This window comes from Salmo trutta, chromosome 4 (genome assembly GCF_901001165.1).
Source record: "Salmo trutta chromosome 4, fSalTru1.1, whole genome shotgun sequence".
NCBI classification, from domain to species: domain Eukaryota; kingdom Metazoa; phylum Chordata; class Actinopteri; order Salmoniformes; family Salmonidae; genus Salmo; species Salmo trutta.
Genome location: NC_042960.1, coordinates 24128850 through 24143714, shown reverse-complemented (window position 1 = coordinate 24143714; position 14865 = coordinate 24128850). Strand labels below are relative to the sequence as shown.

The window sequence follows — 14865 nt, the reverse complement described above, 5'->3', positions numbered from 1 at the left end:
TACCCCATAATGACAAAGTGAAAACAGATTAAGACATTTTTGAAAATGTATTACCAATAAAAAACTGAAATACTTAATTTTCCTAAGTATTCAGACCCTTTGCTATGAGACTCGAAATTGAGCTCAGGTGCATCCTGTTTCCATTGATCATCCTTGAGATGTTTCAACAACTTGGTTGGAGTCCACCTGTGGTAAATTCAATTGATTGGACATGATTTGTCTGGATAAGGTTGACAGTGCATGTTGTGCATGTCAGAGCAAAAACCAAGCCATGAGGCCGAAGGAATTGTCCGTAGAGCTCCAAGACAGGATTGTGTCAAGGCACAGATCTGGGGAAAGGTACCAAAACATTTCTGCAGCATTGAAGGTCCCCAAGAACACAGTGGTCACCAAGACTCTTCCTAGAGCAAACTGAGCAATCGGGGGAGAAGGGCCTTGGTCAGGGAGGTGACCAAGAACCGAATGCTCACTCAGTTCCACCTTGAAGATAGGAGAACCTTCCACCAATCAGGCCTTTATGATAGAGTGACCAGATGGAAGCCTGCTTGGAGTTTGTCAAAAGGCACCTAAAGGACTCTCAGTCCATGAGAAACAAGATTCTCTGGTCTGATGAAACCAAGATTGAACTGTTGGCCTGAAAATAGCTGTGCAGCGACGCTCCCCATCCAACCTGACAGAGCTGGAGAGGATCTGCAGAGAAGAATGGGAGAAACTCCCCGAATACAAGTGTGCCAAGCTTGTAGCGTCATACCCAATAAGACTCGAGGCTGTACCGCTGTCAAAGGTGCTTCAACAAAGCACTGAGTAAAGGGTCTGAATACTTATTTAAATGTAATATTTTTTTATGTGCAAAAATTTCTAAAATAAGTTTTTGCTTTGTCATTATGGGGTATTGTGTGTAGATTTATGCGAAAAACCCCGCAATTGAATCCATTTTAGAATAAGACTAACGTAACAAAATGTGGAGAAAGTCAAGGGGTCTGAATACTTTCCGAATGCACTGTACACCATTTGGTACAAAGCAGTTACCAATTGAGTTGAAATAGGTAGGTTTGGGCAGTATCCCAATTTCCATACCTTCATGTACCATATCGGGGTATACGGTATTACCTGCACTGCTCACAAGGGGCTCAATTTCTTTCCAAACATTACTTAGTTTTGCTAACAAGGTACTAGCAAATTCCCATAGGGGACGCTAGCTAAATGCTAATAAGAGCAAACGAACATAAACTAAATGTAAGGACAGACAACCCAGCTAATAAAGTCACATAACTATCTCAAAAAGGCTACTCACACTAGATCCAGGTGGGAATAGATTGTCTCTGCTGTAACCAATAAGCTTAAACTTGAAAGCTAGCTACTTATAGCTAGAAAGTTAGCAAACCAAATGCATAGCTGGAGCCTTGAGCTGGAGAAAATGTATTTGGCACATCTTAGATAGTTAACTTAAGATATAAGATATGTAGCTGGCAAACATTAGTAGTGAATTTCAAGTGTAACTTGATCACCTCTCTTGTGCTGCTCAACAGTGGATCGTCACATCATGTTTGCACCATGTGGTCTTTATAAACATACTTAATATAATTTTTGTAAAAAAAAAAAAAGGCTTTTGGCGCTATTGAAAATCATACCGTTGGTACTTAAAAATAACCTGATATACCGTCCATGCCTAGAAATAAGTACTAAAAAGTACCCAATGTCATCACATCTTTTCTCCCACATTATTTCTTGGTAAATACCATCTGAAACAGGACTGCAGAAGGAAGCGATATCAAAACTACAGGAGACGTAAGGATGATAAATGGCATGATGCCCAACTGACTGTCTTCCAGGCCAAGGCGGTGTGGTGGCTGGTTGGCAGTGCTCTGTAGGCGGTAGTGGCGGGTAAGGGCAGCCAGCAGGCTGGCGGGGCTACTGGAGCGGGTTTGCCACTGCTGCTCGCTCTCTGGCAGGTTAGACCAAGGCAGCAGCAGCATGTTGGACAGAGCCCTGCACACGAGCATGTGGGCCTGGAGGAGTGGAGACACACACATTAGACAGATTCCTCCACGCATAACCATACACACTCCAGCAGGTGTGACTATAGGTGGAGGGGGGTATAGACATTCCATGAGACATTGCGCACACACACACACACACACACACACACACAAAATCATGTAAACTTTGGCAGATTAGATAGAGCACTAAAGCGGGACACCCCAGAATCCGGACGGAGAAAAGTTATTATTTTAAGTACTCCACTTCTAATCAGGAAATAGATTAAGGCCGGACATTGACGACAACCCGCGGTCGGATTGAATCTAGGCCCTAAGCCTCAAAATAACATTGAAGCCATAATAGCGCACTCTGACCTCTTGGGGGAGCCTGCGAGTCTGGCTCTCTGTGATGCGGTTGAAGATGTTCTGCACGGCGGGCAACGTGACCAGGAAAACAGGACGCACGGTGGTCGCCATGGACAGCATGAGATGGCATGCCGACAGCAGCAACTTTTCGGGTACCTAGAATAGAAAGACAGCTTGACATGAAATAGGTAACACAAGGAATTGACAAAGTCTGCAAAGATTCTTAGTTGACTTGCTAAAATGATCTGATAACCAGTTTTTGGCCAATGAGAACACAAACATGCAAGTTCAGTTGGTCGGCATACAAATGGAAACACTGGGTGTCATATCATACCAATTGCACAACATTAGCAACTAGGTAAGATTTAACACAGACATATTGTTACTATCACATACTGTGTGTGTGTGTGTGTGTGTGTGTGTGTGTGTGTGTGTGTGTGTGTGTGTGTGCGGTTACTTTGGCAGTGATGAGTGGTGTGGTGGCATCCATGGTGGAGGTGACGAGGCTGATGAAGCGGCTCTGGTTGTGCCTCTGGACCTCATTGTAGAATTGAGCCAGCCAGTGGGAGTAGGCCTGCAACGCCGCCAAGGACTGGGCATGGCTGGACACAAACAGACCTTAACAACTGTGACAATACAGTTAAATTTGCCAAGAGAATCAAATGCTCTCTGACTATTTTCTTATCACAAATTGTTGGTTAAATAAAGGGGTGAATTCTGAAGTTATGTCTATAGACAAGAGTAAAAGACAGCAATTTGTGACAAATCCACTTTATATCTACAGTGCCTTCAGAAAGTATTCATACCCCTTGACTTATTCCACAATGTTGTGTTGCAGCCTGAATTCAAAATGGATGAAGTTGATTTTTTTCTCATCCATCTACACACAATACCCCATAATGACAAATTGAAAACATGTTTCGAAATGTTGGCAATTTTATTGAAAATGAAATACAGAAATATCTCATTTACATAGGTATCACACCCCTGAATAAATACATAGGTATCACCTTTGGAAGCGATTACAGCTGTGAGTCTTTCTGGTTCTTTCTGGGCAAGTCTAAGAGCTTTGCACACCTTGATTGTACAATATTTGCACATTATTCTTTGAAAAATTCTTCAAGCTCTGTGAAGTTGGTTCTTGATCATTGCTAGACAGCCATTTTCAAGTCATACCATAGACCTTCAAGCCGATATAAGTCAAACCTGTAGCTAAGCCACTCAGGAACATTCAACGTCGTCTTGGTAAACAACTCCAGCGTATATTTGGCCTTGTGTTTTAGGTTATTGTCCTGCTGAAAGGTGAATTTGTCTCCCAGTGTCTTTTGGAAATCAGACTGAACCAGGTTCTCTATTCCATTTATTTGCCCCAAACATAACGCTTTGTATTCAGGACACAAAGTTAATTTCTTTGCCACAATTTTTACTGTTTTACTTTAGTGCCTTATTGCAAACCAGATGCATGTTTTGGAATATTTGTATTCTGTACAGGCTTCCTCCTTTTCACACTATTGTGGAGTAACTACAATGTTGTTGAATCATCCTCAGTTTTATCCCTTCACAGTCATTAAAATCTGTAACTGTTTTAAAGTCACCATTGGCCTCATGGTGAAATCCCTGAGCGGTTTCCTTCCTCTCCAGCAACTGAGTTAGGAAGAACGCCTGTATCTTTGTAGTGACTGGGTGTATCCAAAGTGTAATGAATTACTTAACCATGCTCAAGGGATATTCAATGTGTGCTTTTTATTTTTACCCATCTACCAATAGGTGCCCTTCTTTGTAAGGCAATATAACCTCCCTAGTCTGTGGTTGAATCTGTTTGAAATTCCCTGCTCGACTGAGGGACCTTACAGATAATTGTATATATGTGGGGTACAGAGATGAGGTAGTCATTCAAACATCATATTAAACTCTAATAGAGTGAGTCCAGGCAACTTATTATGTGACTTAAGGAAATGTTTACTCCTGATCTTATTTAGGCTTGCCACAACAAATGGGCTGAATACTTGACTCAAGACATTTCAGCATTTCATTTGTAATTAATTTGTAAAAATGTCTAAAAACATAATTCCACTTTGACATTATGGGGTATTGTGTAGGCCAGTGATACAAAATCAACATTTTATCAATTTTAAATTCAGGCTGTAACAACAAAATGTGGAAAAGTCAAGGGATGTGAATACTTTCTGAAGGCACTGTAGACAGTGGCAGTAAACGGTTGACACTCACACGTCGATGAGGTCAGGCTTGAGCACAGATGGCACGGCAGTCTCCAAGTCATACAGGCTGATCTGAGAGCCATAGCATGTGACCTCCACCAACCTAGAAACACAAGTGCAGAGACACTAAATGATGCAATCTGAATGATTTCTTTATCAAAATTATCACCTGTAATACAACACAGGATTTGATTTCAATTCAGGAAGTACTGCATTGTCAATTCCAAATCAAGACTTAAATAAATTTGCAATTTTTCAATAATTAACTTAGAATAATTAAATCTCAAGTGTAAGTGGTCAGTCTGGAAAATACGCTCTTCTTCACATATTGGAGGCCACCAAAGGTGTAGGCGCTAAGAACCATAACGAAGGTAGATACTGATGTTTGACAGAAGCAAGGGGGTCAGTTCCATTTTAATTAAGCCAATTCAGGAATTAAACTGACATTTCAATGGAAGTGACTGAAGGAAGCAGTGTGGCACACTAACCTCTCCACCACTGCTAGCGCATCGCTGAAGCGTGCGGTGAAAACGTCCCCAATGAAATACGCAGCCAGCCTCCCGACAGCCTGAAGTAGGGAGCTGAGGTCTCTGAGAGCGCAGTGCAGCCTCCGACAATCATTCTCTGCTGTGATGTTCAGTCTCTGGCCTGCCACAAATAAAAAGTAGAGATTTTTTATTTATTTAATTTCACCTTTATTTAACTAGACAAGTCAGTTAAGAACAAATTCTTAATTGCAATGACAGCCTACCAAAAGGCCTCCTGCGGGGACGGGGGCTGGGATTAAACAAATAAAATATAAATATAGGACAAAACACACATCACGACAAGCGAGACAACACAACACTACATAAAGAGAGACCTAAGACAACAACATAGTAAGGCAGCAACACATGACAACACAGCATGGTAGAAACACAACATAACAACATGGTAGCAACACAACATGGTAGCAGCACAAAACATGGTACAAAGATTATTGGGCACAGACAACAGCACAAAGGGCAAGAAGGTAGAGACAACAATACATCACACAAAGCAGCCACAACTGTCAGTAAGAGTATCCATGAATGAGTCTTTGAATGAAGATATTGAGATAAAACTGTCCAGTTTGAGTGTTTGTTGCAGCTTGTTCCAGTCACTAGTTGCAGCGAACTGAAAAGAGGAGCGACCCAGGGATGTGTGCGCTTTGGGGACCTTTAACAGAATGTGACTGGCAGAACGGATATTGTATGTGGAGGATGAGGGCTGCAGTAGATATCTCAGATAGGGGGGAGTGAGGCCTAAGAGGGTTTTTATAAATAAGCATCAACCAGTGGGTCTTGCAATGGGTATACAGAGATGACCAGTTTACAGAGTAGTATAGAGTGCAGTGATGAGTCCAATAAGGTGCATTGGTGGCAAATCTGATGGCCGAATGGTAAAGAACATCTAGCTACTCGAGAGCACCCTTACCTGCCGATCTATAAATTACGTCTCCGTAATCTAGCATGGGTAGGATGGTCATCTGAATCAGGGTTAGTTTGGCAGCTGGGGTGAAAGAGGAGCGATTACGATAGAGGAAACCAAGAGTAGATTTAACTTTAGCCTGCAGCTTTGATATGTGCTGAGAGGAGGACAGTGCACCGCCTAGCCATACTCCCAAGTACTTGTATGAGGTGACTACCTCAAACTATAAACCCTCAGAGGTAGTAATCCCACCTGTGGGGAGAGGGGTATTCTTCTTACCAAACCACATGACCTTTGTTTTGGAGGTGTTCAGAACAAGGTTAAGGGCAGAGAAAGCTTGTTGGACACTAAGAAAGCTTTGTTGTAGAGTGTTTAACACAAAATCCAGGGAGGGGCCAGCTGAGTATAAGACTGTATCGTCTGCATATAAATGGATTAGAGCTTCCTACTGCGTGAGCTATGCTGTTGATGTAAATTGAGAAGAGCGTTGGGCCTAGGGTTGAGCCTTGGGGTACTCCCTTTGTGACAGGCAGTGGCTGAGACAGCAGATTTTCTGACTTTATACACTTTCAGAGAGATAGTTAGCAAACCAAGCCAAAGACCCCTCAGAGACACCAATACTCCTTAGCCGGCCCACAAGAATGGAATGGTCTACCATATCAAAAGCTTTGTCAATAAGTCAATAAAAATAGCAGCACAATATTGCTTTGAATCAAGGGCAATGGTGACATCATTGAGGACCTTTAAGGTTGCAGTGACACATCCATAACCTGAGCGGAAACCAGATTGCATACCCGAGAGAATAGTATAGACATCAAGAAAGCCAGACAGTTGATTATTGACAAGTTTTTCCAACACTTTAGATAAACGAAAATAGTAGGGCGAAATAGTAATAGGTCTATAAGAGTTAGAATCAGCTTGATCTCCCACTTTAAATAAAGGACAAACTGTGGCTGCCTTCCAAGCAATGGGAACCTCCCCAGAAAGGAGAGACAGGTTAAAAAGGTTGGAAATAGGCTTGGCGATGATAGGGACAGCAACCTTAAAGAAGAAATAGTCTAAACCATCTGACCCAGATGGTTTTTGGGGGTCAAGTTTAAGGAGCTCCTTTAGCACCTCAGACTCAGTGACTGCCTGCATGGAGAAACTTTGTAGCGGGGCAGGGGAAAAAGAGGGAGACGCATCGGGAATAGTCGCATTAGAAGGGGTGGGAGATGAGGACATTTTGGACGGGCAAGGAAGCATGGCTGAGTCAAATAGGAATCCTGACTTAATGAAGTGGTGATTAAAGAGCTCAGCCATGTGCTTCTTGTCAGTAACAACCACATCAAGGAACATGGGCAGCTGTGGGGCGGGTGGTTTATTCTCCAGCTCTTTAACCATTTTCCAGAACTTCTTGGGGCTAGAGATGAGGATAAGCACATGCTCAGCTTCTTGAAATAACAATCTTGTTTTTTCTTGTTTTCGTTTTTTTTAACAGTCCACGACATGCAATGTACGCTGTTCAGAAGACTCTTTCAGTACTGAAAGTGTCTTTTCCAGTGCTTTTTCATGTCTGAAAATGAAAGGCAAACAACCCCTAGCCCCTGCCCCCTGAGAGAACTGGTTAGGTGTTAGAAAAATGGCCCAGCCTATGAGAGCAACTACCATATCACTTAGACCTATCCAATTCCTTAAAATCTACACCTGTACCAATGAGATAGGCACTAAAAGTTGTTTCTGGATACCACAATTATGATTTTTACCCCTACAGATCCTCCACATTTTTAAGATGTCTTGATTGTGTACATCTTCACACCCTAGAGCTAATACTTGGTGGAAGCACCGTTTGTAGCCAGCCAGCTGTGAATCATTTTGAATAACATTCTACCAACTGCACAATTCTTAGGGCATCATACACTCAGTGGACAGTTTATTAGGTACATCACCTATTCACAAAAATGGTTTTCTCCTACAGACAGTGAGTCACGTGGCTTGCTATATAAAGCAGGCAGACAGGCATCTAGGCATTCAGTTACTGTTCAATTTAACATTAAAATGAGCAAAACTAGTGACCTAAGCTACTTGAAGCTTGGTATGATCGTCTGTGCCAGGCACGCTGGTTCCAGTACCTTAGAAATGGCCGGCCTCCTGGGCTTTTCACGCACAAGTGTCTAGGGTTTACAGAGAATGTTGACAAACAAAAAAAGTCAGTTCAACAACAGTCCTGTGGGCGAAAACAGCTCATTGATGAGAGGTCGAAGGAGAAGGGCAACAATCATGCAAGCTAACAGAAGGGCCACAAACAGGCAAATAACGGCACAGTACAACAGTGGTATGCAGAATTGCATCTTTAAATGCAAAACGAGTTGGTCCTCGTCGCAGATGACCACACCGGGTTACAATGCTATCAGCTAAAAACAACAAGAAGCGGTGCCAGTGGCACGCGATCACCAACACTGGACAATTTAAGAGTGTAAAAACACTGCTTGGTCCAACGAATCCTGGTTTCTGTTGCTGATGGAAGAGTCAGAATTTGGCGTAAGCAGCATGAGTCCATGGCCCCACCCTGCCTGGTGTCAACGGTACAGGCTGTTTTATTAACTTTTATTTAATCAGGGGAGCACAACTGAGATCAGGGTTTCATTTTCAATAGTGCCCTGACACCATAAAGTAAAATATAAAAAACTATAACAAGATACAATAACAATGTAATGGTGTTGGGAATGTTTTCCTGGCACAAGTTCGGTCCCTTCATAGCAATTGAGCAACATTTGAACGCAAAACCTTGTAGAATCCATTCCCCGAAGAATTCAGGCTCTTCTGGAGGCAAAGCGGTTCCGACCCATTACTAGATGGCCACTGCCCAAGCTCAGTACAGTCGTGGCCAATCACTCTTCATAACATTCTGGAGTATATGCAAATTGCCATCATACAAACTGAGGCAGCAGACTGTGTAAATTTATATTTGTGTCATTCTCAAAACTTTTTGCCACGACTGTACATTTGGTTGAGAATCATTGATGGAGAGCAATATTAAAACCTGGTCTCTGATTATGAAGAATTTTTTTTTCAGGAATGAGAATGGACCACTCAACTCCTCTAAAAAAAAGCCTTTCTGGCAAATTATTCTGGTGTGTCTTTACCATTCAGTCTTTTGAAAACCTAGTCTTGCATTTCCTCATCTCAAAAATCACGTCGTCGTGACGCCTCCCTTGGAGGTCATGTAGAATGTTGTATTGCAAAAACAGTTTGAATGGTCTACTGGCTCCCAGTGGCAAGATTTTGATTGGATGTTACATTTTAATAAAAAATGGAAAAATGTAGAATAAAGAATAAAAAATGTAAATATATACATTTAACCTTTATTTAACTTGGCAAGTCAAGCATTTCGCAACACCCGCTAAATATGTGTAAATGACAAATAAAATTTTATTTTTGATTTGATATTTACTGAAATCGAAAATGCTTCAGGCTGATAAAGTCAAACGTCACAACACGTTCTAAACTGCTCTTGAAAAAAAACAACGTTTTGCCTCGTCTCCATTCGTTAGGCTGCTGGCTAACGTTATGCTTTGCTACCAGGATATTTTTTTTACATAATAATAATAATAATGCAAAATGTAAAATGTATACAGGTTCAGAACTTGTGTGATATAGCACAGTTACAAATAGAAATCAAACTGGATGTACATCAGAAATAGAGGAAGGACTAAAAACAAACAAAAAATAACTATTGTAAAATAGACTGTCTGTAAAATGTGTATAAGATGAATAAATTGAAGGCAAAAGCCAAAGTGTTTATTAGTTTACTCCAATTGGGGGGGGGGGGGGGGGGATCGGTGGTAGGGTTTGCGGGGAATAATAATAAAGGTATATAGGTATGTGTATGTATATATGTGTATATGTATGCATGCGTGTATGGATATATATATATATACCCCAAAAATATATGGGGGATTGGAAATGATGCAGACAATTACATTGATGGAAGCAATATTCTTTCCGCAATATTAAGCTGATCCACCCCTAAAAAATGTTAAAAAAAATAATAATAATGGCCATTATATTGTTTTGGTAAGAACACAAAAAAACTGAGGCTGTGCGAGAACCTATTCAAGTAAGTAAATACATTTTTAAAATGTAAGCGGGCTACAGTAGACGCCTTTGTAGGCTAACTCAACTAACCTGCTAACGAGCTAACTTTAACTAAGTAAATTGAATCAGCTAGCTAACTTCCTTTTAGCTAGCTATTGTGATGTAATTAATAGTAAAATAAAAAGTCTCCAAATGCATTTGTAAATAACAGCCGTGAAAAGGGGTGAAATTGCTGCTCCAGCTCTCAGTAAAAGGAGTGTAGGATACAGCATAAGGCAGGTTATTTTGTGGGAGGACATTATGAAAAGATTCTCCAGTTCGAGTCCCTAGAGGGGAAAACTTTGAGGACAAAGAGATAATATCAACATCTAATTTGAGTATAATGAAGCCTGTATCTTTGTGATGTTTTCTGTCATCAGATATGGAAAGCTGTGAAAGCCTGTTTGCAAATGAAGATTGCACTCCTAATGAATGTCGCAAGAGACTAAGGATATATCTTATATGACATGGGTTATATAGTGCCTTCAGAAAGTATTCATACCCATTGACTTATTCCACATTTTGTGGTTTAAATTCTTTGGGATAGGAGGCAGTATTTTCACATCCAGATGAAAAGCGTGCCCAGAGTAAACTGCTTGCTGCTACTCAGGCCCAGAAGCTAGGATATGCATATTATTAGTAGAATTGGGTAGAAAACACTCTGAAGTTTCTAAAACTGTTTGAATGATGTCTGAGTATAACAGAACTCATATGACAGGTGAAAACCTGAGAAAAATCCAACCAGGAAGTGGGAAATCGGAGGTTGTAGTTTTTCAAGTGATTGCCTATCCAATATACAGTGTAAATTTGGTCAGATTGCACTTCCTAAGGCGTCCAATAGATGTCAACAGTCTTTAGAACGTTGTTTCAGGCTTCTATTGTGAAAGGGGAGCGAATAAGACCACTCTAAGCAGTGGCTCAGCTGAGTTGTTGATTGAGTGCGGCCGTGAGAGCAAGCTCCATTCCCTTTCCTTTCTGATGACAACGGAATTGTCCGGTTGGAATATTATTGAAGATTTATGATAAAAACATCCTAAAGATTGATTATATACATCGTTTGACATGTTTCTACGAACTGTAATGGAACTTTTTTGACTTTTCGTCTGGACTTAGTGCCCGCGCCTTGTGCATTTGGATTAGTGAACTAAACGCGCGAACAAAAAGGAGGTATTTGGACATAAAGATGAACTTTATCGAACAAAACAAACATTTATTGTGGAACTGGGATTCCTGGGAGTGCATTCCGATGAAGATCATCAAAGGTAAGTGAATTTATAACACTATTTCTGACTATTGTTGGCTCCACAACATGACGGGTATCTGTATGGCTTGTTTTGGTGGCTGAGCGCTGTACTCAGATTATCGCACGGTGTGCTTTTACTGTAAAGCTTTTTTGAAATCTGACACAGCGGTTGCATTAAGGAGAAGTTTATCTATAATCCTATGCATAACACTTGTATCTTTCATCAAAGTTTATGATGAGCATTTCTGTAAATTGATGTGGCTCTCTGCAAAATCACCGGATGTTTTGTAGGCAAAACATTATTGAACATAAAGCGCCAATGTAAACAGAGATTTTTGGATATAAATATGAACTTTAACAAACATAACATACATGTTTTGTGTAACATGAAGTCCTATGAGTGCCATCTGATGAAGATCATCAAAGGTTAGTAATTCATTTTCTCTATTTCTGCTTTTTGTGACTCCTCTCTTTGGCTGGAAAATGGCTGTATGTTTTTCTGTGACTAGGTGCTGACCTAACATAATCGTATGGTATGCTTTCGCCGTAAAGCCTTTTTGAAATCAGACACGGTGGCTGGATTAACAAGAAGTTTATCTTTTAAATGGTGTATAATACTTGTATGTTTGAGGAATTTTAATTATGAGATTTCTGTTGTTTTGAATTTGGCGCCCTGCAATTTCGCTAGCATCCCACATATCCCAGAGAAGTTAAATAGATTTATTTTCCTCTCACTCATCTACACACAATACCCCATAATGACAAAGTGAAAACATGTTTTTCGAAATATTTGCAAGTTAATTGAAAATGAAATAAATACATCTCATTTACATAAGTAAGGGTATATTTCAACACCCGAGTCAACACGTTAGAGTTACCTTTGGCAGTGATTTTCTGGGTATGTTTCTAAGAGCTTTGCACACTTGAATTGTAAAATATTTGAACAAACAAATTATCCAAGCTCTGTCAAGTTGGTTGTTGATCATTTCTAAACAGCCATAATCATGTCTTGCCATAGATTTTCAAGCAGATTTCATTTTATCATAAAAAACTCCTTAGTCCTTGTTGATGACAAGCATACCGATAACATTTACGCAGCCACCACCATGCTTGAAAATATGAAGAGTGGTACTCAGTGATGTGTTGGATTTGCCCCAAACTTAATGTTTTGTATGAAATAAATTTTTTGCAGTTTTACTTTAGTGCCTTATAGCAAACAGGATGTATGTTTTGGAATATTTTTTATTCTGTATAGGCTTCCTTCTTTTCACTCTGTCATTTAGGTTAGTATTGTGGAGTAACTACAATGTCACTGATCCATCCTCAGTTTTCTCCTATCACAGTCATTAAATTGTTTTAAAGTCACCATTGGCCTCATGGTGAAATCTCTGCGCTGTTACCTTCCTCACCTGCAACTGAGTTAGGAAGGACGACTGTGTATTTGTAGTGATTGGGTGTATTGATACACCATCTAAAGTGTAATTAATAAATTCACCATGCTCAAACGGATGTTCAATGTCTGCTTATTTTATTTTTATCCATCTACCAATAGGTGTCCTTTGCAAGGCAAAGGAAAACGTCCCTGGTCTTGGTAGTTTAATCTGTGGTTGAAATTCACTGCTCGACTGAGGAACCTTACAATTATCTGTATGTGTACAGACATGAGGTAGATATTCAAAAATCATGTTAAACACTATTATTGCACACAGAGAGAGTCAAAGCAACTTAGTGTGGTCACGGCCAGAGTCACCATTGTGTAGCACCCCTGGAGCAATTAGGGTTAAGTGCCTTGCTCAAAGGCACAGCGACACCCTGTGGATGTCTCAAGGGGAGTTGGGATATGCAAAAAACTAAAATGTCCATTACACATTTGTATGCAACTTGACAAATAAGCACCCCAAAAATTCTTATTATATATGCTAAGCAAATTTTTACTCCTGAACTTCGCATCCCATTATGCCTCAATTCGTCGGGGCATGGACAAGGAGTCAAAAGTGTTCCACAGGGATGCTGGCCCATGTTGACTCCAATGCTTCCCACAGTTGTATCAAGTTGGCTGGATGTCCTTTGGGTGGTGGACCATTCTTGATACACATGGGAAACTGTTGAGAATGAAAAACCCAGCATCATTGGAGTTCTTGACACACTCAAACCAGTGTGCCTGGTACCTACTACCATACCCCGTTCAAAGGCAAGAAAATCTAGTCTTGCCCATTCACCCTCTGAATGGCACACATACACAAGCAACGTCTCAATTGTTTCAAGGCTTAAAAATCCTTCTTTAAATCAATCTCCTCCCCTTCATCTACAATGATTGAAGTGGATTTAACAGGTGACATCAATAAGGGATCATAGTTTTCACCTGGATTCACCTGGTCAGTCTGTCATGGAAAAGAGCAGGTGTTCCTAATGTTTTATACACAGTGTATTTAGGCTTGCCATAACAAAGGGGTTGAATACTTATAGACTCAAGACATCCCAACTTTAATTTGTAATGAATTTATAACATTTTCTAAAAACAATTCCACTTGGACATTATCGGGTATTGTGTGTAGACCAGTGACACAAAACCTCAATTTAATAAATATTAAATTCAGGCTGTGAAACAAAATGTGGAAAAAGTCAAGGGGTGTGAATATTTTCGGAAGGCACTGTATCTGTTGGCCTACCTACGTTAGCAAATGTACACAAAAATACAGTTAAACGTCACACAATGTATAAACCTAATAAAATTAGAGCAGGCCAACCCTGCTGGAGGTCTGCTGGGTGTGCAGGGTTCTGTTTCAGCCCAGCAATATAACAACTGATTCAACTTATTAAACCTCAAGTGTGCTATTGCTGTACTGGAATAGTAGTCTGCTCACCCAATAGATAGCATAATTTCAAGTGAACAAAATAAACTCTTTAGTTATAATAGCCCACTTCTTACAACTCAATTATCTACTGTTGTTTAGATGTAATATGTCTAATCTTCACATATGAGTTACCTTATTTGTACATTCTGAAGTGATGAAGTGTTGATTCTTTGAAGTGAAGTGTTTAAAAATGTTTTAATTGTTAAACTATTGATAACAAAATGAACCAGTGTCAATGTTGATTAACCTCTCTTGGGTAGGGGGCAGTATTTTCACGTCTGGATAAAAAACGTACCCGATTTAATCTGGTTATTACTCCTGCCCAGAAACTAGAATATGCATATAATTGTTTGATTTGGATAGAAAACACCCTAAAGTTTCTAAAACTGTTTGAATGGTGTCTTTGAGTATAACAGAACTCATATGGCAGGCCAAAACCTGAGAAGATTCTATACAGGAAGTGCCCTCTGACCATTTCTTGGCCTTCTATAGCCTCTTTATCGAAAACAGAGGATTTCTGCTGTAACGTGACATTTTCTAAGGCTCCCATAGGCTCTCAGAAGGCGCCAGAACGGGGAATGATGACTCTGCAGTCCCTGGCTGAAAAACAGTAGCGCATTTGGAAAGTGGTCGATCTG

The 14865-nt window shown here is 40.3% G+C and overlaps 1 protein-coding gene across 1 annotated transcript in view; it reads right to left on the bottom strand.

Annotated features, from left to right (window-relative positions):
* Nucleotides 1-14865, bottom strand: part of LOC115192104 (exportin-6-like) — a 67716-nt gene that overhangs the window by 10577 nt on the left and 42274 nt on the right. Inside the window, 5 exon segments of the mRNA XM_029750238.1 lie at nt 1823-2009; nt 2355-2501; nt 2803-2947; nt 4575-4667; nt 5053-5212. Of these exon segments, the coding sequence (XP_029606098.1) occupies nt 1823-2009; nt 2355-2501; nt 2803-2947; nt 4575-4667; nt 5053-5212 (732 nt within the window).